The 27,671-nt window shown below is 40.9% G+C and overlaps 1 protein-coding gene across 1 annotated transcript; it reads right to left on the bottom strand.

Moving 5' to 3' along the window:
* Positions 1–433: 433 nt before the first annotated feature.
* On the bottom strand, positions 434–21,572 carry sim2 (SIM bHLH transcription factor 2; the record flags this gene model as incomplete). The annotated part of the gene is made up of 11 exons (XM_083926834.1): positions 434–1,188; positions 4,625–4,946; positions 5,139–5,292; positions 5,384–5,531; positions 7,221–7,327; positions 7,666–7,865; positions 9,059–9,144; positions 10,078–10,186; positions 10,392–10,481; positions 13,938–14,020; positions 21,398–21,572. The coding sequence occupies 11 exons, from the start codon at positions 21,570–21,572 to the stop codon at positions 434–436; spliced, it is 2,229 nt and encodes a 742-aa protein (XP_083782960.1).
* Positions 21,573–27,671: the final 6,099 nt, after the last annotated feature.

The following is a 27,671-nucleotide window of genomic DNA, read 5'->3' as shown; positions in this document are numbered from 1 at the left end:
CACTTACTCAATATAAACACTTCAGATTTTCACTACCAAGTTAGACAAGGTGTTTCCATGTATAGAAAAATTACAATTAAAAAAATGCTTTTTCTTTGAGAACAAAATCAGGTTCAAATGATATATAATGTTTAGGCCCTAAGTTTGGGTTGAATAATAATAATAATAATAATAATAATAATAATAATAATAATAATAATAATATTATTATAAAATGTGAGTAAAAATCCTGCAAAAGCTGTATTGCATATATATTCGATAAAACATGTCCAGGTTGATCTTTTATAAGATGGACAACATGGGGGGGAAAAGCTTACAGCTGTAACGTCCTATTGCATGTCAAACTATTGTACAGGAGTGTAAAATGGATGTATCGAAGATAAATGACCCTGGCAGGCAGAGTCATGGCTTAAGAGTCTCTTGAGATCCTGGGTCACCTCTCGTTTGTGATGATTACGGATGTGCCGATGTAATGTGGGATCTCTCTGTGGCTCTCAGGTGACGAGCCGGAGCTGGGGCTCTGGCTGTTACAGCTGTAAGAGGCCGTCTCTTTACCGTGGTAACTGTGGCTGTCTGTTATATGGCTCAGTGTGGTAAAAGTGGGGGCTTTAAAAGAATTGTGTTTACCCAAGACCTTATGAAAGTTCAGAGACATGTATGGAGATTGTGCTGGAAGTCCCACCCCAACCCCCATCCCTATCAACATTCTCCTGTCCTCTTCAGCAGACCTGGGCTGCAGCTCCGCAGCAGCTCCGTGTTGCTGGTGGCTGTCAGCAGGTTGCGGATATCCTGCACCTGGGTGGCTGTAGGGCGCCTCCATCATACAGAGCCTCCTCCTCTGCTCCAGCGCCATCTGTACAGGGAGAGGCTGGCCAACACTGTGCAGCGAACCACCCTGCTCAGCCTTACCCAGTACCAGGCCGCTGAGCAAAGGGCAGGCAATGCCCCGGTCACCTCGAGATCCCTCAGCACCTCTTGTGTTAAGTTGGACCTCCTGGCTTAAAGGCTTACTGTCTTTGATGGCATGAGGACGGGGATGTGGACGAACCTCAGACACCTCCCCGTGGACCAGTGTGTAATGTTCGTAGGGTTCTTCCTTCAGCCTGCTGGTAGAATGTGGGTTCGTGTTGCCGGGGCAATCATGGTAGATCTCATCAGGGTACCTACGGTCAGCTGCCAGCATGGGGCCTGATGAGGAAAACAATATTCAGAAGCGGAAATTACAGCAGAATTTCTGCTGAAAGAGAGAGGTGGCAGCATCAGGAGCACACAGTGTTCAGAGATGTTTTTGAATAAAATGGCAGACACCGTGTTGATGAATCTTGTCTACAGATATCCGAACAGATATATCTTTTAAGTTGTGTAATGATGTCTGTATCCATGTCCATGTCCTTGTCTGCCAAACTATGTATAAACAGACGACTCATTATTATTGTCTGTGTTGGGGCTTGACATCCACATTGAGTTAGCATTCCACCCCTGACACTAAGGCTAAGTGTAAACACCCACCCAAGCAAACAGATCTGAAAACCACAGTCATGTACGTTATGTGGCTTTCCAGAATGCCCTAAACAATAAAATATGGCATTGAAATATGGCTTACGTGCTTCTTGTTAGCAACAATGTTTAGTTGCCAGCTTTAAGTTGTTGATGTGAGATGTAATTCCATTGATTTTGTCTGTCTAAATTGTATCCAGACCTACCTGCAACAGATCCACACTTAGTAAGTAAGAGTGAAAGGGACTAGAGTGCATGTAAAGGTAATAATCGACAGACGATGCTGATGACAGGACAAAGAACAGAAGTTGAGTGAAGCTTAATAAAGTTGAATTTGCAATATAATATTTTAGAATGATTATTATAAAATAGACAATCCTCTCAGTGGCACCAGCTCATTTTTCCGGCCTACATCCTAAATGTGTTTGGTTATTTATATGTAAATTCTACCCTTCGTTCCTTTTCAAGAAAATGATCTGTGACCGTGTCGTACCAACTAGGCGTCTTTTTCCAGGGACTTGACCAGTGTCCTCTCAATGGCAGCAGAGCTAGGCTGCTTAAACGGCCTTGGCCCAGCTGGAGCTGCTGCGCCAGGCTACTGTGAAGTGTGACCGCCTGAGAGTTTGAGTGATCCTGACGGGGGGAGAAGCTCCACAGCTGCTGCTGTTCGTTGGGGAAAGAAACCGCAGAACAGAGTCTCCAAACACAACGATAGTCGTTTTTAACAAAGACAAAGTCTCTGGGGATCGGTAAAGTCTCCGGATCAGTTCAGAACAAACTTGGAAAATGCTCCGCTGATGTTTATTCTTCAAGATGGCTGATTCGCTCATTCAGCTGTCAATCAAAAAAAGATTCTGCCTCAGACAGCTCATCCAGTCATCATACAGAAGCAGAGCGTCCGGGCCAGACCACTGCCCCATAGACCCCCAGAGACGCTGATATGCCGTCAAAATTAAGTCTGTATTATTCCCCCCATAATTGTCCTTTAAGGGGAAATAGGTCTCGGTTCTTACGGGCTAAACGACAGACTAGGCTGATTGCCGTAAACTCCCAAAACGAAATATATGACTGTTGCATTAACCGTTGGGAAACAGCCGCACGGTTTTAGACATGTGACTGTAACACATGACCAAGTGGCCATTTTAATCACGACTGTATCACTTGAACATTCTGGTTAACGTTGTGAAACTGACACAGTTTTAAGCAAGTGGTTAACATTGCGAAACAGAACTACTTAAGTTTAGGCAACAAAACTTCTTGGGTTGGGTTAGGAAAAGGATAATTATCACAGAAGTAAACAAGGGACTAATTCTAAGCCAATCTATGGCTCAGAATTAGTCCCTTGTTTGCTCCTGTGATAATTACTACAGCCACTAGAGGCCAACGCCTTACATCAAACAAAAAAATGGGTTGTTATAAAGCAGCAACCGGCAGAAGTTGCTTAAAAAAAAACACTGCAGTTCCTGGAATGGTCACTTGAGTCTGGTTCCAAAGGCAAGTCAATCCCCATAGACCAACATGGTAAAATGCCCAACTTTACAGCAGAGGAGGTTTTGGTCTCTAGAGCTAATTTCTTTTCATGACTATTGTACAGGGAGGATGCATTTTTAATAACTCACCTGTTTAAATTAGATTAAGACTTAAAGTTTTAATTCTATCATAATTATGGGCTGGCTGCTTTGAGTGACAGGTGGGTAGCAGAGACGGTAGGCTTCATGTGGCCCACCTCTGCTCCACCCACGCTCCACTTCTTTGCCCATTTTTGGATTAGCTGGGAGCACGAGCGAAGCCACACATATTGAGCTTTATAATGGCTCTTCTGAAACCTATGGGTGACATCACAGAGATAGGTCCGTATTTTATGCAGTCTATGGTTGTTATGAGGCTTGCACAATTGACCATACTGTTGATTTAGCTGAGGACAGTATGGATTAACAGTAAGGTATAAAGCCTTGGAGAGATCTAAAAAGATGGCATGCTATGAGGTGAGTTACCAATGTCACCCACAACAGTTTCAGCATTGGTACGTTGAGTAGGTCTAACTATCTGACTGCTGTGGCTGAAGGACATTACTTTCCTCTGGAAAGGCATGTAGTTCAGAGTCTAGTTGTTTAGATTTGGGCTGTACGGTATGGTCTAAAATGTTTAATCACAGTATAAGTTGAAGCATAGACGATAATAGTATAACATCACGGTTTATTCATTTTCCTTAAAATTTCTATAGAAATGCTTCTGAATAACTGGGCTCTTCTTTTTTACTTTTCTTTTCATGCTACTTTTTTATTTGTACTCTACTATAATTCAGTGGATACATTCTACTTTTTACTCCACTACATTTAACTGATAACTTCAGTTACTAGTTACTTTACCAATTTAGATTTTTGCTTCACATCAATGTACTGTCCATTCGTGCAGAGTAAACACACAGGCTTCACAGTGACAGTTATAAATAAAAAACGCTCTGTCTATTCACTGTCGAATTGACGTTTTTTCTGTGTCAACCTATCGTTTCTTTAAAGTAGAAAGAGACATTGTGTTGGTAATTTAACCATGGATTTAACCATAGAGGGAAACAATTGCAAAACAACAACAGGTGTGAAAAGGAGTGATGCAAAAACACACAAAGAAGAGCATAGCGGGAGCGCTGTGATGTTCCCAGTGTGCCGGTATTTGACAAGCTGAGACTGTGCACTTAGATGTGAAAGAGGACAGCAGTCAACATCGGCAACTACGGCCATGAATTACTATTTCAAATAGGCTTCTACTTATAGGGCCAGTAAATACTTTCTCACGGGCCGGATCTGCACGCTTTGTGTGGTTACGTCAGAGCTGCTCTGCTGGTTACGCGGTAGAGTCAAAATACCGTAGCGCAAAATACCGTAGCGCAAATTCCTACCGTTTATACCGTTTATACCGTTTATACCGTTTATACCGTAAGCTACACCTCTAGTTTAGGTCAAAAGTATCACCACCTTTGCGTAATGGAAATACCAGAGCTGTTTTCCATATTGAGGGCCAAGCTTAAACAAATTGTAATTAACGCAGGAAACACATCTACAGAATGTACAATTGCACTTAAATGAGGTGTAACTGTGGTAACTTAAACTTTGTTATATAAAGAGGGTACCTGTGTATTTGTTGGGTTCTGGGGGGCTGCTGATGTTCCACCCAACAGGCCCTCTGCTGTGCAGGGAGCCAATGATCTGCTGGGCCAGCTGAGATGATGGACCTGAGCTAGGCAGCTGACTCTCAGCATCCAGATGCCGGTGATTGTAGGGGTAGTGCAGGGTCAGGTTGTAAGTGGGGCTGCAGGACACCTGGCCTGCTTCCGGGCTCAAGCTTGAGCTCTTCTCCCTGCAAGAGGTCAGTGTGTAGGGGGATCTCTCCTTCCACAGCCCCCTCTGTGGGGAGCAGCTTGAATGGTCTGGCTGGAAGAGGCTAGCAGCCTGCTGCCAATCATAAACAAACACGAAACGAAGATATACAAGTTTTTTCCAGCAGTACGTAAAATCCTCAAGATCTGAATTACATGCTTAACAATAAATAATTTTCTTCAAGATGGGAGCACAAAACATTTCCCATCATAAGTGTGTGAAAACATTCACCTTTTGTTTATTCAGTAGGCCAAGTGGAAGTCCCACCTCAGGGTAGGGAGCAGCTCTAAGTTTGGTCTTCATCTTGACAGCTTTGGTTCTGAGTTGTTTGCGGTGGTCCTGAGTGGAAGTAAGACTGACACCAGGCTTCGAGGCTCGGCTCTGGTCCTCAGATAACTGCATCTCCTTAAACTCTATGTCACTGTATACAAACAGGCAGGCACTGTTTATCTTTGCACTGGTTTAACTGGAGATTTTACATGTAGAATTACAGGTGAAAGGCGTCTACTCACGTGAGGACATAGTTCACACTGACAATACAGTGAGGTCTGGAGGAGCGGCTGTTGTGGACGATGGTGGCGTAGCTCTGCACCCACACCCAGCCTCCGTGCTTTGATAACATGCGGTAGTACTTAGTGGTGACCTGACCTTTCACCAGTACTACAGGGAACACAAAGATCAGGATCAAAGAGAAAAATGGACAAAACTGACACCAGCTCCTTTGAGTCACACGGGAAGGGCCTCTTTTTATAATCAGCATTATGCATCAGTCATTCAAAGAAGCAAAAGAAACATTTCTCAACAGACTGTAACTTTAAACCTGCAGTGAACAAAACATTAACATACTATCTTTTTAGATTATATGATGAACTTGAGAGCCAACAGTTGCTTACTTACACATCCAATAGTTATGGAATAGCATTATCATTCATTTGTGTTTCTGGCCACTGTTCACTGTCTTTTAGCTCTGTTTGGGTCTCTACAAAATCCTGAAGGAAATACCTAGCTCTTTAGCTTCTAAATGCTCCATTATGCTCCCTAGCGTGTCTCTAAATGTGTCAGCTGGTTGGTGCTGAGCAGGTAGTGAACTTTTTCTCTGAAAAACACTGCCTGTTGCAACTGAAAACAACTTCGAAGCAATGAGAGTGAATCAAGACTGTGAAGTTGTGGACTCGACAGCTAAACAATGAGTCACATTGTTTTCACAATGCCATTTCATTTTTTTTTTTTAAATTGACAATAATAGCCATTTAGACACATTGCAATGCAGCCAATAATCACAGTGTTTTAAATATAAAGTATTGCATTCACAGACATGTGCCATGACGACAGCAGAATTTAACTATTTTTGAATCTACTTTCTCACGTTCTCCCTGAAATGTTCACAAAACTCTACATTAAGACACCTTGCAGACATACTTAGTCCGTCACAATTTGAGCCAGCTGTGTATTCATTCTGTTGCCTGCTGTATTTTCCCTGCAATATACTAACTCTGCTGTCATTTCAGATCCTGCTGCTCCCTCCTGCTCTGCAGTAACCTGTTTTTTCTCGCCATTTCCATCACCTGACCATCCCCGCCCACTTTCTCATCAGTTCCCCATTTCCTTTCCATTAGTCTTACAGTACATATACCAGCCCATTTTTGTTTTGTCATTGCCAGATGTGTCTACCCTATTGTTCCAGTCTTTATTGTGCCTGCTTGACCCACTGCCTGATCCAGAGATGGTTGATTTTCTGCCTAATGGACTTTCTGGACAAGTTTGCCTGTTCTGCATGCCTACCTGATTTTGACCCTTCCTTAGTTTTTGTTCAAGTAAACTTGAACTTTTATCCTAGCCTATGAGTCATGATTTTGGCTTCAAGATTGCTTTTTACATTACAGTACAATCTGGCCAGTATGAACCCAGCTGATTCAGTCTCGATATGCCAAGAACTGTCGGAACAGTCCATTCATGAACAGATTCAGTAGCTCTCCATGACAGTACAGGCCCAAGCTCTCTACACCTAAACGCTACTCCAGAGCACCATGGGCTTGTCGGCCTCTCCTAACCAAGTATGTTTTAGCTCCAACCTTCCTCCTTCCCATTTGAGCAATCCAGGGTGGCTTACATCATCTTTCGGCTCACTGGTACTGCTGAATGGGAGAGAGAATGTCTGGTCCACTCCTCGGTGATGCTATTTACCACCACCACCATTTTCTACAAGCAGACCCTGTGAGTCATGTTATGAGGTTCAAACTTGCAGTTTTTCTGGGCCATTGCAATGTTCATTCATCATTGGTTTTTATTCGTCACATAACTTTTACATACCCTCCCACCCAAGTGTGACTAAGGATTTTGATGACTCACATAAATGGTGAGCATAGCGTAGATGGAAAACGTCACAGGTGTGGATGTGGTGGTAGAGAGTCTTCTCTATCAGGTCCTGAGGCTCATAGCCTGTCAGCTCTGCCACCCTGGCTCCAGCACACAGGAGAGAGGGAACAAGCTAACAGTCAGGGGCTGATTTGGACAACTCATGTGCATCATATGCATTCATGTGCATCATAATGTTTAGTTAACAATCCAGCAGTCCACACATTTTAAAACCGCTAACTATTTCACATTGCGTATATATTTCTTTGTACTTAGAACATTTTATCGCATGTATGTGTTGGGTGTATTTGCAATTACAATGTTTTTTTCTGTTGATGTGATTGTTTTATGATTTTAAGTCCATACAGTGATCAACAAATATCATGATATGATGGGAGTAATCTCTCTGTCCACCTACTCAGTTAAGCATCTTTCCTACCTTGTGTCCAAGAAAATTAGCTTAAGGTCCAGACTGGCCCGGAACATGAACATGTTGCTGTGGAGTTTGATCTCTGTGATCCCACTGGGGGGCAGGGAGTGACCGACTGCAACCAGACCCACAGTCTGATAACTGGATTCATACAGTGCCATGTCCATCATGTACTGACGCACTTTCAGGTAGCCGCTGCAGTGGATGACCTGGAAACAGCATGAAACCAATGTCACTACACATTTAAAGGAATTCCGAATGAAAGTTGAAACACAGCCTGGTATTTTCTGATAAACAAACTGCACTTTGTTCAACAGCACACATGGATTTGAACTATGGTTGCTCACTGGTCCCTGCAACATGCAACTACTACTAACAGTGGTCCCTGGACTGTGCAGCTACTGCCACATTATCCAACTATGATCACAATCTCATTTAACAACCTCAGGAATTTTAACCTTTCTAGATGCCCCAATACAATATAGCTTCAGCCGTAGTGTAGCTCTGCTGTCCTTGGTGGCAGCATCACAGCAGACTCAAACCAAAATAGGCATGTCTTTGCAAACGCCTAGGTTTTGTGGTTAAGGTTTTTTCCCTGACATGATGAAGCAGAAAGACCGCAGGATGACGCACATTCTTCCTTCAGGAGTGCTCTCTCTGTCTTTCTAGTCAGTCACTGCTGTTTCACCTGTTGCACAGTACAAATGAGGAGCTCTTTTCCAAAACGCTATAAATCCATTTTAATAGTTTTCAGGAAAATTACATTTTTTACCCAGACCCACACATTTGGTTAATATTCAATTTATCTTGTCAAAATGGTCTGAACATGTTGAACGGACGGACAAAACAAAAAACTCTCCCGCTTCAGAGCGCCGCCATGTTGGATCGCATAGAATGCTCACTGAATTCTGATTGGTCGAGAGGACATATCGCGTTTAGGCTAAAAATAGGTTTGGTGCTGGTCGCGGTTTGGAGAGGAACTGCATCTTGCGGACCATTTTAAACAGGGAAATATAGCGATTTGGCATGAAACATTGATGAAGCAGTGAATAGGTTCTGTATACAGCAAAGTGGCATGACAAACCCTTTTTTTTTTTTATTTGGCTTTTATCTCGTTTTGGAAAAGAGCTCTTCAAATCATACGTATTTGTACTGCTTGCTTGCAATGCTTATGAGGGGCTCTATTCATTAAAGTGATGGGACAAAGGTCTGACAGCAGCTCTAGTTTCATTGAGGTTCAACTGAATACTTCTGAATGTCCAACATTTGTAGCCATCCAATGACGAATGACTTGTTAATGTATTACTTTATAAAATGAAATCACTTCCAGACCCTTAAATTACCATAAATGGAGTCTTTGCATGTGTGTTGGAGTAAATGACAGTCCAGTGGCTGCACCTACCTTATATCCCCCACATGTAAGTCCTGCATTTCGCTTAGCAAGAACACACTTCATCCTCAAGAAGAAGGAGCGCTCTATTTCGTACTCTGTCACACAAACACACATTACAGAAGCGTTACTCACATGTTCTAGTATATTGTCTTGTACCAGTGTAGTAAGGGGGGACCAATAGAGACACTTCTGCTCACCCTGCTGCCACCACAAGCCAAGCCCAAACTAGTAGCACTACCAGAACAGTGTGTTCTGTTGAATACAGCCTTAATGCTTTCATAAAGCTATATTACTTAGTTGGACACAATTCGAAACATCTCTTTACCCTTGCACATTTGCATTTATATTAATTTCTTTGGCAGACACTTTTGTCCAAAGTAACCTACAAATGAGTCACAAGTACACACGTAAAGCTGTAAAAAACTGCTTCAGTGTCTGAGTCAGTATTCCTCCTCCTGAGGTTGAACAATCAGCCAGAAACTCTACTCCAGCACCATAGCAAAAGCTGACCAGGATCATTTCCAGGCCTCTGAAGCATCATTTAAAGGCCACTCACTCTGTGTACTTATCCAAGAATATTGTTTGAAAAGTTTTATAATGCTGTATGTAAGCTAGCAAGACTCAACACATTTTTAAAAAGAGCTGTAGAAACTGAAGCAGCGTATGCCAAAACAAAAGCCCTCAAAGTTCTTATTCGTCACAGAACACAAAGCTTCATTAAGACTAAATATCTCTCCAGAGAAGCTGTTGAGTAACATGTTTTCATTAGCGGTGGTGGCAAAACTGTGAAAATAACAAGGAGGCTAGAAGAAAGAAAAAAGTTCCATATGACTGTAACAATGATATAATTAGCACTGTGGAAATGTGTATTAAACTGAATGTATCAAGTCAACAGCTAACCCTACACATACAATAGCATATAAAGTAGTTTAGCAGTTTAGTTTGCATTAACCGAGGAAACATGGGAAATTGGCAAACAAAGATCTGTCTATAAGCTTGTTTCAAGGAGATTGAGGATCTTTAAGTACCTGGGGAGAAGTGATGGTGTGGGGGCTGGCATAGACCCAGCACTGCTGTCATCTCATCATGGTCTGACGGGTGGATGTACTCAAATATACTGTTTCCTGTTAGCTCCACCTGCAGCACACACATTTACAGCATTTGCTCATGAACATCCTGAGTCGTGTAGCGATCAGCTACATCCCAACTAACCAACCAAAAGTTAAATGTATTGGATCCTTGCAGAAATGAAAGGCTATTCCATTTGTCTATCACATGTCGTATGTTACATGCTACACTTTATTTCTAATAGAACGAGTGAGGTCAAGGAGAAGGGTCTTACCTGGGACAGGCCGAGGTGGACTGATGCTGTTTCAGAGATGTACATGATTTTTCCATCCGAGGCAACAACAAACACAAAGCCATCCAGAGTCTGAAGGAGCGGGAACAAAGTAGTTATTCTTTAACACAAATGAGTAATGTCAACTATTTTATTTTTTACAATGTTATGTGCCAGTACATTTGCCCATATGATGAAAGAATAGATGATGTCATTATTCTGGTGATTCCGACCCTGTCTCCTAAATATTTGTTGTTATGCATTAGTAAAATAGCAATTTAGTTACTGATGATATTTTGGATTATTCAATTCAATTCAATTCAATTCAATTCAATTCAATTCAATTATATTTATAGTGTCGAATCATAACAAAAGTTATCTCAGGACACTTTACAGAGTAGGTATAGACCACACTCAATGACTTATTTATGATTTACTAAGACCCAACAATTCCTCTGTAGAGTACAGTGGCAACGAAAACCTTCCCTATAACAGACAGGAACGTCAGACAGACCCAGCTCTGTGGAGGACGGACTTCTGTCTGCACCGGTTGGGGAGGAAGAAAAGGAGAGAGAAAGAGAGAAAAGACACACAGATGGACAGAGAGACAGACAGACACACTTCCAGAGATGCAAGCAACCAAAGCGTAACAGTAACTATAATTATATTTATAATAATGTGAATATGACTTACATGTTATGGCAGTTAATACAGCAGAATAGTAGAAACAAGCACAGCTGAGGTGATGGAATATGACAATGATATTAATTATGGTGACAAACATGATCAATGATGAGTAGCGGCAATAGCAGCTACGATACAGCTGCGAGACATACCACTGATGGTGTTTTTATGGTTACAAATTTTATAGTTTATTAAACTAGTGATAGTATAAATGAGAAACAGTGATAATAGCAGCAGGAAGCGTTATTCACCTTTTACCATTTTTTAATAACCTCTCTGTTTATTTATTTTAATTAAGAAAAAAATATATATGGTTATATATGTGTCTTCATAAATAGATTTTAAAAAATAGGTGAAATTGAATATTATATTATATTACATTCTATAACAGTGCCAACAGCTTATTTTCATTTTCTCCCACTTTTTCTATTCACTTGTGTTATTGAATACATGCTCTGAGTACTCTCAAATGCAGAGAACACACTTTTCTTTCTGTCTGTGATTGGGGCATAACATGCTGGGGAAATTCTGTTTAAAGTATATCTACTTAGTACAAAAAGTTACAATTTTTCAGTTAAAATTGGTAAAACAAACAAACAAACAAACAAACAAACAAACAAACAAACAAACAAACAAAACAAGGAGTCAGACTTATTCTGCCAGTGAACATTTTGCAGATTTGTTCATAATTGTAATATCTCTGATATATTTAAGTGCCATTACATTACCTCCACACGTATCTTTCTAATCTCTTTCATCATGCGTGACTCAACTGTGTCTAGAGAAAGAACAGTGTCCAGTGCTTATATTGAAATAAATCAGTAATGTAAACCTGCAGCCTGCATATTAGCACATGCAGCATTTCACAGCACAGCCTTTGTGTAGGAATTTTAGTAATTTGAGCATACTAGTGGTATGGTGTAAAACAACATTTTAATGTTATTTAATGCGCGCAAATCATGAAAAGTTAGGCCCAACAGATGCCCAGGCTCTACACGGACCATTTATGGACAAAGGAATTTAAAGGCCAAGCAGAACTCCAAACAGCCACTTTCTGCTTCAGCTAGACCGCATATTGTACCTCATAGCAGCTGCACGTTTTTCAGCAGGCCTATTGTGCTTAATACAATATATATAACTACATGATGAGTACCTACATTTATGAAAAAGTGACAGTAGTGAGTAATAACTAACAGAACTCAACTTGATCATAAATCATGTTACACTGGTCTGTACTGGCCAATTTTAAGCATTGGATTATTACTTTGTAGGTTGTTCCACAGCTGTTATAATTGTCACCTTACTACAAATGTTTCTGACACTGTGACTGACACTGTATAGGGATCAACTCAGTAATGTATCATTAATAATAATAATAATAACAATTATAATAATAATAATAATAATAATAATTGTACTGAGCTCAAATGTAACTCTTGCTAAGATAAATGGGTTTACATTTACATTAAGGTGTGTGTGAAAGCAGATAGAAGTAGCCAGAGCAAGAGAATGGAAAATACATTTAAAAAGTTGTTTGGAAATGTTTAGAAAAAGGTTGAAGTATGAGCAGAAAAAAACAATTACATTGGCAGTAGTTAAAGTAGTGCTCGGTGGTATCAGCATGAGTAAAACAGTTAAAGAGTACAGGTTGTGGTGGTGGGAACAGCACCATAAGCCTGGCGCCCCTCTGGTGCACTTATACGCACAGGATGGAATCAGAAAGAAAGCAAATATTATACATCATAGGTGGGTGTTTTAGAGCCTGCCACAATCCTGGACAATCACATTCACTGCTGTCATCCCGGGTTCTCCCTATCATGACGCAATTACAGTTTGGGAAACCTTTTACTTTCCTGGACTGAAGAATTTATAAATAAATACAGCAAATATCCCGCCAAGAGCTCTTTTAAAGCTGATTGCACCTTTCTGGACACGCTGACCATCCTGTGGTAATCATGTGTCTGTGCGTAATCGTGCGCAATTTTACTTCTAATCTCAATGATCCATAGAAAAGTGCCACCGCAACGCCATTATTAAAATAAAAGAATAACTTTAAATAACACTTCAATTATTGTTTTATTCTGACTGGCATTAAAGTCATAATGAGAATAAAACAGTTGGTCAGAGCATAACCGGAAAACGAGCAAAACATGTTCTGTGATCTCAAATTAGTTTGTTTGGGTGTGTATTATTATGGAACAAAGGTGCGCTGAGCACGCGGCGGCCGACAGCACCAGACGCACTCATTCCTGGCCCCCAGATTGCAGTAGGCTTGTGCCTCTTGATTAGCCTAACACCCTCTCCTACGGCTCGCCTCACTGGGGGAGCACGGGTCACAAATATACCAAATCAGCGCACGTGAGGAAAGAACCTTAGAGCGACCCAGGACACTGGCAGCTCACAGAGCTGTGTTCCATACCTGCAACGTCACCATAACAGAGTCCACAGTGTACATCCTGACCGGCTAGACCACAACTTTTTGGAGTGTTAAAAAACACTGGATAATAAAACAAACAAACAAAAAAAAGGACCCCTCACCGTCTGTACTATATACAGAATGACATCTTAAATACAGAGTGTGTTATATTTATGGCAGAATAAGAAGAAGCCCAACCATATGTGTTGTAAATGTCAAATGTGATTGCAGGCTTTAATAATTTGGTGTAAAGCCAGATTTAGCCCATAGGCTATTTGATTCCCTCCACTCTAATTTGACATAGCACAGCAACATTTGAAACAGCTCAGCATACAGCAGCACAACAGAGAAATGATTTCATATAGAGCAGCAGTTTCATGCAGCACATGGAAGTCACCCCACTGAACTACTACAGTGTGGCAGAGCAGTTTGTTGTGTCCTGTACTGACTTGTAAAAGGTGAGAACCCAGTTCTTTAGCCATGCTGTCCAGAGGACTGAACCTTGTTGACTGACCCCATCCATCACCCAGACCTGCAGAGAGAGACAAACACAGGAAGACAGTGAGACACTCGATCTATCATGGACGAGACAAATACTGAGTGAGACAGAGACAGTCACTGGGCTTTGACACCAAACATTGATTTGACATTGTGCAGGTCGAGTGCATTATTTCCAGTGCAGAGAGCAGCTGTGTGAGCACTGATGTCATTTTACACAGAACTATATGTTGAACTTTGACCCCAAATATGCTGACTTCAACGACGCTAACCCAAGAGCTCCACTCTCTGATACTTCCAGGACTTGGGGAAAAAATATTAAACTGTATCAGAGATGATGTGGTATCAGGTTGGGCATTTTATATTGTAATCATTTACATGTATTAAATGTTTCTATTACATTTTCACAATAGAAAACAGCAAACCAAAAGCCACAGCTATTCATACATGCATACATACATACATACATCATTATGCGATGGTGAAAAAAAAAAAAAAAATACATTAATGTTATAGTCCAATTTTGAAAATACAAGACAAGGAGGCCAGATTTGATTTCTATAAGGTATTTCATTCTGTCTGTACCCAGACTAGTCTGCTTTAGCTGTTGGGCTTTTGTTGGTGAGATGGTGGTGCAGTCTGCAGTCTGCAGTCCACCCAGCAGCAGCGTAGAGGAGGCTACTGCTGCGGCTCGGTTAACTGAGCTCTTCAAGTCCTCGGGGAACACACAAATATGTGCCGTGAGAGAGCACATGATATTCAACTTTATTCAGGGTCTGGTCTGTGTCATAAACAATATGTAGCCTTGTCAGTAACATGTACACAAATGTCTTCAGGGATATGATATACGGAGCATAATAAACCTGATTATTCATATCACTTATTCATGTGTCTCCCCCATATAGGACACTCTTTTATTTAATTCTATTTACAGTACACAGCTTACAGTAACGCTTAGCCTACAATAAGCCCGATGACTACAGCTACAGTATGTGACAAATAAAACGTCCTTTGAATGATGTGTATAGTGTTCTTTAGTATTTTAAAATATTGTAAAGATAACTTTCTCCAATAACAGCTGAAGTTTTCCATTAACAACAGCATTTTAGAAGTGTGGTTCATTTGCAAAATGTCACTGAAATAGACAAATCTAGGACGTAAATCATTACAAATATTATCGTTTTTTTATTCTCTTCAACTGATTGACTACATGACTTGAGGGTGCACCTGTGCGCAGACATGCTCAGTGTCCCTGTTGCGATCATATGGGTTTTGATCATATGCAGGATGTTTAAATAGAACACAAGCAACACAATATAGTTCTGATTCTTGATAAATGACTGAACAGACAGCAGTCTAATAAATGATATGAGAGCAGGTATAGTAGTCTGCCTGCAGACCCCTCTCAGCAGAAAAATTTTAAAGCAGTAACTCATTCAAACAGGAGCATTCTGGTATATTTTAACCTGCCTTGTTTCCCACAAGCGCGGCCATTGTGACTATATGAGTCATGCTAACTTTGCATTCCCACCTTGTACAGATTCGGGGCAATGAGTACTTACAAAAACAAATGCCTGCTATACGTCACTGTCATGGCTCTGGTGTCCTCAACCTCGAATGGTTTCCTATTCTAATGGCCTGAAGGTATGGGTATAATGGCAGTTTTTATATCTCCTCATCTACTGGATGGCTTGGCATCAACATTCACGGACCCCAGGGGGTGAATCTCATTGACTTTGGTGAACCTCTGACTTTTCCTTTAGCACCACCATGATGTTCATTAATGCTTCTGAGTAGGCTATACCAGGATAGCATTAGCATGTTAGCACTGTGCGAGCATGCTAGCATACCAACATTAGCATTTAGTTCAAAGCACTGCTGTGCCTACATGACCAGCCACACAGAGCTGCTAGCATGGCTGTAGACTCACTGTATTGTTCAGATGTATTTACATTTCCCAACATTGTACTGTGTGGGGCAGATATATCTATACCTGGACAAATGGAACCAGAACTATCTGCATGCAGAGATACAAATTAAGGGAAGTGACAATTTGTGTTTTTTCCCGTAACTTGGTTCAACCCACACCGATACTACATTGGCTAGGCTTGCTGACAGAGAGGTTATTTGGCCACCCACAAAAAAAGGTCTCAAAACGCAAATAAGATAACGTTTTTACTCCAAGTCAGACACACTCTTGTATGTTCAGTACAGCCACCTGGCAATAGGCCAGACCAGTAACATTGGACTGTTCTGCAGCACTCTGCATACTGTATGATTAATATTGTTTGTTCTGTAGCAACTATGGAACAGTAAGGGTTAGGGAAAGGCCGTTATTTAATTGCAATGTGCAACATGCCCATCCACCACCCTGTCCTTCACAGTTACTTTCCATCTCTCTACACATAGAGCTCACTACCGCCTGCATTGACACCGAATGTTAGAACAAGAAACAAGGAAACAAGGAAAACATTGAAGGAAAGAGGCTTCTGTCATCACTTGATCAGGAGGGACTGAAGTTTGTGATGCCACTTTTTCAAATCATCCAGTATTTACATATGTATTTCCCATTTCAAGATTGGGAAAATATTTGAGGTTAGGAGGTTGTTATTCTGTTTCCCAAAAATTGTATGTTCATGAGAGTGGACACATATTGCCCTACAGGGCTGGGACAACAGATTGCAGTCTGAAAATGTGTTGTATTTGTGAGGTGTTTAGTTATAATTGAACGCACAACATTATAGAATATCATCGTTGAAATGTTATTGATCTGCTTTGCATCTGTATCCACATTCTTGTGTAGGCAGCAGACTTCACAACTACCTACTGCAGATGTGTCACACACCTGTATATGGCCTGTGTGCCGGTACAAAGGGCTCAATTCTGTCGATGGATGACTTTGCAAGGTGTGAAAAATGCTGAGTCCTTAATTTTATTTTTTTCAATAAAATGCACTGCTCTTCTTAGTTGTCCCCTGGGGGTCATGCTGTCCTAATATCAGGCCCTTGCTGGAAACGCCACACAACACCGTCAAGTGTATGGGCTACTGTTCATACAGGAGTGTCAGGTTTTCCAAGAAAAAATGTACACGTTTCTGTTTCTTCACTCAGGTAAATGGGACGCCAGTGTGCTTGGTGTGATCACTGCTCCTTTCAGCGCTCACAAAATATAATATTCTGTGCCACTATCAGACTGTTCAGGGCAAGAAATCTAAGACCTCGCAAGGACATCTGAGAACAGAGAAGATAAATAAATTGTTGGTAGATTTGAGGAAACAGCAGTCGATTTTTAGTCGTAGCCAAGAAATTAGCGATGCAGCGGTCAAAGCTTGCTACGTTACTGCTAATAAAATAGCATCAGCATAAAGCCATCCTCTGAGGGTGAAGACATGCCAAAAGCTGCAGAAATCAAGTTCCCCAAAAAGCGACAGGCTTCTGCTAACATCAACCTGATAAGGAACTCTGGCAGGAATTTAGATCTGGCTGGGGTGGTTTTACTGGTTCGGCCCACTTGAGATCAAATTGGGCTGTATGTGGCCCATGAACTAAAATATGTGTGACGCTCCTGACCTACTGTGTATGTCCATTGTGCTGCTAGACTTGAAGAAGAGCATGAGCATTCCTTGCTTTGGGACACAGAACTGCTTTGTGAAACATGCCAATAGACGGAGTGACATCCTCATTTATTGGGATACTTTTCCGTGTACCGACCCCACCTGTGCTTTAGGCTGGGGTAAAAATAATATTCACATAAAGGTTTGTGTGGAAACTGCCAGAAACAAGGCAAACATTGAAGGAAACAGAGGCTTCTGTCATCACTTGATCAGGAAGGCCTGAAATGTAAGTGCTTGACACTGTTAATCTAAACTCCACTTTCCATAATCCAGGCTGGCATTCAGAGACCCCAGTGTCTGCTGTGCTGCTCCACACAGATCACATGCCCAGCTGTCATCAAGCTAGGAGAGTCAACAATGTGACATATTATGACCCGGCTACTTCTCACTGCTTATTTTTTAGAATGCAACTGTCAACAGTGTTTTTAGGATATGTGCAACAAGGTGTTACGCTTGACTTCTCACTGTCAGAAGCATTAAGTTTTCATCAGGCTGAAGCTTTTCCACGATGTTACAGATTCCAATCAGCTGCCCCTGGCTGAGTGTGTGTGTTCCCCTCAGTCTCACACTGATTTTCCATGAAACAGATTACAGAATACTCTGATAAAATAAAATAAATTGAGTAAATTGTTCAACACATAGCATATCACATAATGGAATATAATCAGATTATTCTAGACAAAATGTGAAGTTCTTTAAAAGCTAAATAAACCAACATTTGCATACATGCAGAATGTATAAGATACCATGCATTGGGACTGAGTTTAGAATAGCAGAATCAATCATGCCTAGCTTAAAAAAAAAGAATTTAATTTCTACTGGATCATTTCCTAAAGAGAGTTGCGCTGAAGGCCCGACAGAATTGCAGAGCAGTATTCCTGCTAAGCCGGTCAGTTTGTAGAATCAATTCTGCTTTTCACATCATTTGTAATTTCATACCAGAGCTGCTGGAATATTGGCACTGAAAATGCTAAATGTGAGGGTTACAAAGAAAAAGGACAGGAAACCATCAAAGCTCAGCATGCATCCATTTTAAAAAAACAATTAGACTGAAATGGGCATGTCGAATTTTTACATTTCATAGAAGTAAAAGTATTAGCCATTAAATGTACATAAGTCCTTAGAACACTTCTTACCTGTAACTACAGGCCCACTCATTCTGGAGCTCTGTTTCTAATCATGTTACTGTGTCCAGCTTTTGTGAACACTGTGGCGGGTTCAGGTCTGACTATTCATAGGCTTGTGGATACTAATTTTATGACTGCCAAAGTAATTAATAACTGCAGTTCTAAGTGGTGTTAGTTATTACAATGGTAATACTGAACTAGCAGTGCCTCTAAATGACAGTGTTTTCATATTCTACTTTTCATCTTTCAAAACTACATTATAATGGCTAGTTAGTCTATGCATGCTTAGACTACTGTGTTTGTCAACTCTTTTTAACCTTAATAAGGTTTTCATGAGGGAAAAACGCACAAGCTTTCTCATGGATCATTGCTGCGTGGCTGTGACAACCAATAGTTAACACAAATTAATATTTTAGTCAAAATAATTTTCTCTCAGCTTCATATACATTCACAATAACTCCAAACAACAACTTTGCCAAAAAAACAAAAGGCTAAATCGCAATACCAACATCAAACCAAATGAAATACGAAATATCATGCAGAAATCTGCGACAACTAAATATTCCCAACTACTGACCAAGCCCATTGGAATGGTCTCCACTCAGTTTGTGGCTTAATAATAATTTATTATTGCCTATTTCGTTTTGTTTTTAAAAAACGTTTATTTGTGTGAAACTATCTGAATGAAATAGCACAGAAGTGTTTCAGCAGCCCGGGGCAGATCACAACAGTCAGGCTTCCGCGCTACAGGCGGATGGATCTGCAAAAATATCCCAAATAATAAAATCTCCGTTTTCGGGTTATCACCTACTTTACAAACAATAACACGACTTGAGGTGTAGATCACAGCCGTTAATATTTCACTGGCCGAGCTGAGGGAAAGCGTCTTGGATTAACTAATGAAACAGCTCTCAGGTCAGTCACTAAAGACGGTTTGACGCGTTCCCACTTCAGAGATTAATGCGAATATAAAGCTTATTCCAAGTCGGACATCAACGGAAACATGTGTCTGGTCCCCTCTGGTAATCTGTCAATATGTGACACACTAACATACACGTCTGCTGCGCTGCTTGTGAGCATTAAACACATGGTGAAGTCATAAATCAAATGGAAGAGCTTGGAAGTTTGTCTAACTGATCCCACAGACTGCCTCGGGTCCCGCTGTTCTGCATCATGGAGCTTTACCGGGATTACAGGGCTGCAAAAGAACCCACCACAAACGGGCCCGTGAGGATGTCCTGGAAGTTTCAAACAGGCCGTTGAAGTGCAGCGCGTTGCCGCTGAGGCGTTACTGCGCCTCGGACAAAGGGTGGTCGTGCTGACGGGCCGCTGCGCCGGACTCCAGCGGGTGGCCCGGCCACAGAAGGCCGTGTGTTCACTCTGACTTTATGAGTGATGACAGAGAGGAAAGGCTCTGTTTTCCTGCCCTCTAACCCGCCCCGGTGTAGCTGGATGCGGCCTAATGAAATAATTCACCTTGATGAATGAGTGAGGCGTTTAAAGTAGACATCAGCTTTTAATCAGAGCGGGGAAACTACTCCAACACTTGGATGACACCCTCATTAACTAAATTGGTTTAACAGCCCGGAGATTATGATTGAGTGAAGGAGCAAACTTCTACTTTACTCCTGCCGGGAGAACTGAATCGGATTCGTCACGTAGCCCATAATAAATAATAGCATACAGATAAAAACAAAAACAAAAAACGTTTATTATAAATATTATATATAATAATATCATTATGATTATTAGATTATCTTTTACACCCAGATGTTGGTGTGTAAAAGGCTCCTCTCTGAGGAAAAACAGCAACGTATATTAACCCTCAGGTGACATTTATTTATATATATTTTTATCTTCAACTTTATTTCAAACTTAATTTATATTACTAGGCTATGCCAAAATTATTTTTAAAGTAAACATGGCGAGTTTATGTAGGCCTAGCCTGGGCTTTATAAATGTTTGATAAATCATTTGTTTTAATTAAAAGAATAGCATAAATCCCTTCGGAAGATTTATTCTTTCCATTTAGCAGTAGGTATAGACAATATAAAGGATTAGTACATAATTAATTAACAATTAATAAAGCACTTACAGGCCCATAAACACTTATTAAAAAGTAGGCATTTAGCCTACCAAAAATGTATGTGCGGGCTATTTCTCCCCATTTCAATTTCCTCTTCTTCACAACAAACAATTTAAAAGACAGTGAAAATACTTCACTATATGTATACATATGTATATTTATATTAGCTGGATGTTTATACGACACAGCTTTATATTTCCTATAGGCTATTAAGAACCAATAAGCCATAGATGTTGTTATATGTCAGCAAGGTATTGTGGAATAAAACCCATGCAATTAAAAATAAATTAACTGAAGAACTAATTCATATAAATTCTATTCAAACAAACAGGCATATTCTATTTTTCATAATAAGGTGATGGCGGCTAAATGTTTTTCTTTGATTGTCTGCTTTCTTAAAGAGAATGCTCTGAACTCACGTTGAATACATTAGAAATCACATGGAGTGTGTGTAAAAAACAGATGTGTTTTACACTGGGTAAACATGTCACTACAGCTACATTCGTTTCTAATGAGTTGTCCTTCTATAATAATTTCTATAATAACCCCCCAGCCCTGTGCGCGCAGCTCTCCGGCCGCTCCTACCGTCGGGGAAGACTGCCCTCATCTTGAGGTAGCTGCTGGTCAGCCGGATGATGGAGGCCTTGTCAAGCTGGGAGGTGATGGCCGCCGGCAGAGGCAGCAGCTTGGCCAGCTCATAAAACTCCCCGTTCTCTTTCTCTCTCCGCGTCTTCGCCGCATTCTTGCATTTTTCCTTCATCTCTGGAAGTTTCAGATAAATGATTCTTGCATAAAAGTGAGTCTCCGCTGAGCCTTTTCCCCATAGACTCATGTAACAAATACACTAATGTTACGGAGAGATGGAAAAGTGCTCCTCTAGCATCCCTAATGTCCGGATTCCCTTTTAAAACAGACCGTTAAATGACGCGCCGGGTTCTGTTATCTGAATCCAAAGGACGGGACAGGATACGTGCGCTCCGTTTATCCCATCAGTCGCTCAACGCTCTCCAGAACCGGAGAACACGTCCGAACCATCCTGATCCAACCTGCAGTGTCCGACTCCCCGGATTCACCTGTTCAACACTTACAGCAGACAAAGTTGCAGAAGCCCCCGCGCTGAGCGCCACGTCCACTTCACGGTGTTATTACGGGGCTGTCACTTTTCCGCCCATCTGTTCATCCAGATCTCCTGCTCCGCTGCGCTCTGGGAATCGTGCATGGTCTCGTGCGCGTAAAATAGAATGGAAAAAAATGATAATAAAACACTAAGAGAAGTTATTATATGCCCGTTGTAACCAAATGAGAACGGGAAAGCAGAAGACTGAACTGGTCTGAAAACCTCTCAGATCAGACCTACACACACGCACGCTCTCTCTCTCTCTCTCTCTCTCTCTCTCTCTCTCTCTCTCTCTCTCCCTCTCTCTCTCTCTCTCTCTCACTCTCTGCGTATGTGTAAGAACTACCGCAAATTGATCGCCTATACACTAATTAGCCTACTATGGTTGTACAATATTTAGAGCTCAAGAAATAAATTCAAACAAACTTTTTGGCTTGAATAATATTCTGTTCATTGAATGTGCTGATGTGTGTCAGCTGTATGGCTCCCATAATCTACAGCTTCATGTCTCTGTATTAATGAATAATGATTCAGAGGCATGTCATCTTAAGTGGTAGCAGGGCTTTTGACAAGGCGTAAATACAAAAATACAGTTCAAAAACACGATTCAGGTAAAGACAGGAGCACTGAGCGTTTCAATAACATTTTATTTATTTATCGATGCAGTCTTCATTTTTAAAGTAGGATTTGGTTGGAATTTTTGCCTTTCTTCTTGCAGAGAGCCAGTAGGAAGAGTTAGGATGACATTCAAAAAAAGGTCCTTGTTTGGACTTTTATCAGGAATGTTGTGATTATGTAGTCATGGTCTGAAACCCTGTGGGCCCAACGACAACGAGCTGACCCCTGGTACTGTAAACTAGTTCTAGGGATGTGGCATATTACTTCTCAGCCTGTCCAATCTGAGCCCAGGTGGTGCCTTGTTGTTGGATTCCTGTGCTAGTCATGGATCAGCCACAACAAACAGCATGTTAGGTCACGAGATGATTTAGAAGTAAACCTGAACAGAACCAGCACAACTTAGTTCAAAGGTCAGCGATTGAATTTGTTGTCATCTCTTCAGATCTGCAGCTATCATGTGATCCCCACCTGGTAGTGAGTATGATGGTGGAGGAGGCTGCTGGAGAGACCTGAGACCTTTCTGGCTTGGTTGGCCCAGGAGTCTTCTGAAGAAGGTGTGCTTGGAGGACCGAAGGGTTGCAGCTTTGGTGGTTGCCGAAGCAAAACTCCAGGTGTTGTAGGAAAGGCCAGGAAGTTCTGGTCAGACGACTCAGGAAACGGGACGCAGTGATTGGCCCTGACTGTGTTCAGCAGGGGAGACTCTAATTATCGGGTGGTGAACTAACAAATCGGGGTGGTGGCACCCCTTTATAAAAAAGGGGGGGGGGGTACAGGTGTTCTCCAATTATCGGGGTTTACCACTGTACCTGGGTAAGCTCATGCCAGGGTACTTGAAAGGAGGCTAAGAACCCCAGATTTAGGAGAAGCAGTGTGGATTTGGTCCTGGTCATGTGGACCAGATCTCCACCCTTTCAAGGTTACTTGAGGGGTCATGGGAGTTTGGTCCTTATATAACCAGGGTGAGATTTGTGTCCGTAGGAAGTCTAGCCTGTTTTCAATGCATGTAAACCACCAGGGTTGTCCCTTATCACAGATTCGGTTTGTGATCTTTATGGGCACCAGTGTCTGGTTTGGGGATGCCAGAATTACTTTTCCACTCTTTGCAGATGATGCGGTTCTGTTGGCCTCATCAGACTGTGACTTCAGCACGCTGTGGGGATTTCTGCAGCACCTCCAATTCTGGGGCTCTCTGCCAGAAAACAGGGGATTGCTCCCTTCTGGTTGGGAGTGAAATGCTGCCCCAAGTGAAGGAGTTCAATTATCAGTGATTATTCCGCAGCAAAAAAGGTCAGGTTCTGAAAACTGCAGTGCACTATGGGCTTTTCTTTTGACCTTACATACTTTAACTCAACACCAGATATTTTAGTAGAACTAATTTTACAACAAGATATACAACAACTTAAATACACTCTACCAAACAGTTGAGAGGCCAAGTAAAGGGTTTTAAATTCATATAGGTCTACACAAAAGCACAAACATGTAACCAACTTTTGTCCATGTTTGTCTACAAAATTGCTCTAAACAAGACTACTCTACAATGTCACAAAACAGTGTAGATCAAGAATAGAATATTTTGTCTCCCTTTAAGAGATCATAAAACATTTATTTTTATTTATTTTATCACCATGCTCTGAAATCATTCATTGTCTGTCTCAACATGAAATTTAACGGACACTTGATGTTGTTTTAATCACGCCTATGGTTCTGAGAGTATGAGCTGGAGGAGTATGTAACTGGAGGAAAAATGTTCCTCACACTCCTGAAGGCAGCTTTCATAAGAGTGTAATCAGTCCATTTATTTGCATTGGCTGTAATAGTATGGCTATCACTTTCTGCATGGCTGTCAGTGTTGATGGATGAACATTGCTCTGGCTGTAGAAGGAAAATCTTAGCCCGGGACTCACTGTGGACTTTTGAATCTGCACTTCTCTGACTGAGCGCTCTCAACAAGTGGAAGTGGGGCTGCTGTTGTTGTTGTTTTGGATGCCAGCACTGTACATTCCTGCAATAAACTCTGACGTAGCAGTTTAGTGGGTGCACCTATTAAAACACCTCTCACTATAATTCAGTTGAACTGGACCACACACTACAGCCTTCAAAATAACCACCGGCGGCTAACTAAACATTATAAATGTCAGACAGGTTTTTATTAATGAAGGGCTGTTGTAATGGATTAAATCGGATGGCACAGGTGCAGGGTATCCTATAAACTGATAACTGTGTGTAAAGGACTGTAAATGTTTGAGGTGGTTGGTCATTTGTTACCTGTGTATAGCCAAGGAAACATGTACTGTAAGAGAGGCCTGGAGTGATATACATAGATTTTCAGTTGTCTTTATGGTGATTTCTTTATCCACATTACTTTTAATTTTTTTTAAATAGAGTTCTGATTAAACAAAAATGAGAACAATGAATTCAGGACGCTGATGCAAACCTTGATGAAAAGCAGTAAACTAAAAACCCTCCTGACATAATGCTCCAGCAGCTAGTCTCTAACTGTGTCTGCCTGATGCTTGGGGATGAGCAGCTAGTGTACAGTTTTGTTTTAAATTTATTTTTTATTTTACACGTTTTTCTCTGAAAACAGACAAAAAGGATGCTCAGAGTGAACCAAAACAGTTGCAGACAGACAGCTAATCATCATGACTATGAGCGACTCCTTTCACATTGCCATATGATACATTGTTATTATAAAAATAGAACAAATAGAATACTACTGTCATACATATAGATGAGAGCCAGTAAGCCATGAACGCTATTTGATACATTTCTCTTTCATATGAGCAGAAATGTTTTGTCCAAAAGTTTCTGATTGAATATTATGTGGGTTTTTTTTGTATTACACCAAGTTTTTAACTTAGTTGGTAAAATGACACATTGTCCTGATTCATACTTTATTTATTTTGATAACTGTCTGACGATAGCTTCTGAACCCTTCTGTTGCTTAATAACTACATTTCAGCTGGCTTGATGCTGACTCATGTGGTTAAAATCGACTAAAACCGCCACTGAGTGTGCTTTTTGGCAACAACACAATGATAACTTGGTCTTTTTACAGCAACGCAGTTTAGTGAAATTAACTACAGACCCAGTTTTGAAAAGGCAAGTGATTCATCCTCCCCGTGTATTCATCAGAGGCTGTTTTTTAGACATCTGTGAAGCTGTTATTTAAACGGACTGTGTTTTACTCGTGTGGACACGTGAGTGATCACATTTGTGTAGATCAGAGGTCTGTGAACGGCCACACACTTAGGTTTCCTTAAGAACCAGTAAGTGTTTTATCAGAACCTGATTCATACGATGACATTTTGCTTCACATCACAGGTTGTACATCTTTGGACAGGCGAACAGGGTGTACTGTAGTGGTCTGTGTGTGGTGGTGCGAGCAAGTAGACCTGAAGAACACACTGAACATGCAAAACTCACAGTAGATCATCTACTCCAATAGAGCTGCATATGTTAACATGTCATCAACAAAGGTTTAAATAATAATAATAGGGCCTGCTAGAACTACAGGAGAAATATTTTGATGTCGATTTGGTGTCTTTTTTTCATTCAGTGACTGTCTTTAGCCTGTATATACTGTATGTGGTTATCTATTTTTTATTCCTTATTTAGTATCAAAATAAAACATTGATACAATCTAGAACGTTCCTTGACAACAGAGCTCATCCAGTATTTTTACCAATCAAAGTTCCTAAAATATATTAAAAACAATTAGTACAAGCAAGATTTCTTTTTTAAAAGTATTCTTCTATTCAGCCAGATACAGCATTAAACAGGTGTCATATCATTTTTCATTTGCAATTGGGCTGTCATTTATTTCGTTATGTACACCTGTCTCACTCTTAACCCAGTATTAATACAAAAAGTAGTTGTCATTTTTCTTTCTGCCCCCTAGTACATCCCAGCATATTATACTTTGGATTGACTGGATGTAAAGGTTATTTATTTTGATTCTCCCAAAATGTCTGCAGTTTTGCATGATCCACCAAACAAATATGCGTATGATCCCCAATTATTCCACAGCCTCTCCACCATGATGATGAGGAGCCTCCAACAAACAAGGATGTTCTCTCTTGTTAATAAAGTACCATACCACGCCTGAGGGAGGTCCCTTACTTGCTCCCTACTTGCTGTGAGCCATCATTACATAATGCCTTATTTGAAAGTATCTAAACAGGTCCTTCCAATGCAATCCAAAACATTGCTGTTTAACCGTGCAAAAGATTTAAAATGATCTCATTTCATTAATTGATTACTGTAAAGGTAGCTGTGCCCAAGTCCACCTAACTTTTAAAGCCCAATGATCAGATTTAGATGAGGAAAATAAAGCCTTTGTATATAGTGAAAGTACAGCTTTGTTGTTGTCAAAGGACATCTTTTTATGCAGCTTTATCTTTTGCAAGGTTACTAGGTGGAGTTTATTTTCAATTTCTCAAAGTAAAGCACCATATTCAGTATACAGGTGAATAAAAATGTGTTTCTTCTGTGCAACAGTTTACACAGTAAGAACAAATACAAAAAGAAAAGGACTAAACAAGTACCAAGACAGTAAAGTGCGAGTAGCATTAGGTTACATAAAGTGCAATGAATGAGAAGTTGCAACATCACACATGCAAAGATGCATCTTGTTTCATTTGAAAAAAGTAAAAAGTTCAAATATGTAAATAAACCAAATACTACTAATATCAGCAATACCAAGATAGTACGAGTTACCACTATTGTTGAAATAGGTGGGTGTCTATCTGTGATTGTGTAAGAGAGGAAGGTTCAGGTCAGACCTTTGTATGCAGTGCTCAGCAGGAGGCAGTGAGGAGTTCAGTAGCCTGACTGCCTGTAGGAAAAAGCTGTTAGACAGTCTTGTGGTTCTGGACCGGATATTGCCTAACCTTTTTCCAGATGGCAGTGGGGCGATCAGTCGATCGGAGGGGTGAGAGGAGTCTTTGATAAAGTTGATGGTGCAGTGGAATTTGTAAATGACAGGCAATGATCTTTTCTGCTGTTCTCCCACCTGCTGTAGAGCCTTATATCAGAGGTGTACCAACAGTAATGCCACTTGTCAGTACCCTTCCTACAGAGCGCCTGTAGAATGTGGTGAGAGTCGAATGAGAGAGCCTGGCC

The sequence above is a fragment of the Echiichthys vipera genome (assembly GCF_963691815.1).
Source record: "Echiichthys vipera genome assembly, chromosome: 14".
Classification (NCBI taxonomy): domain Eukaryota; kingdom Metazoa; phylum Chordata; class Actinopteri; order Perciformes; family Trachinidae; genus Echiichthys; species Echiichthys vipera.
Note: the sequence above shows the minus strand (reverse complement) of the source record. Positions and strands in the feature narration are given on the sequence as shown.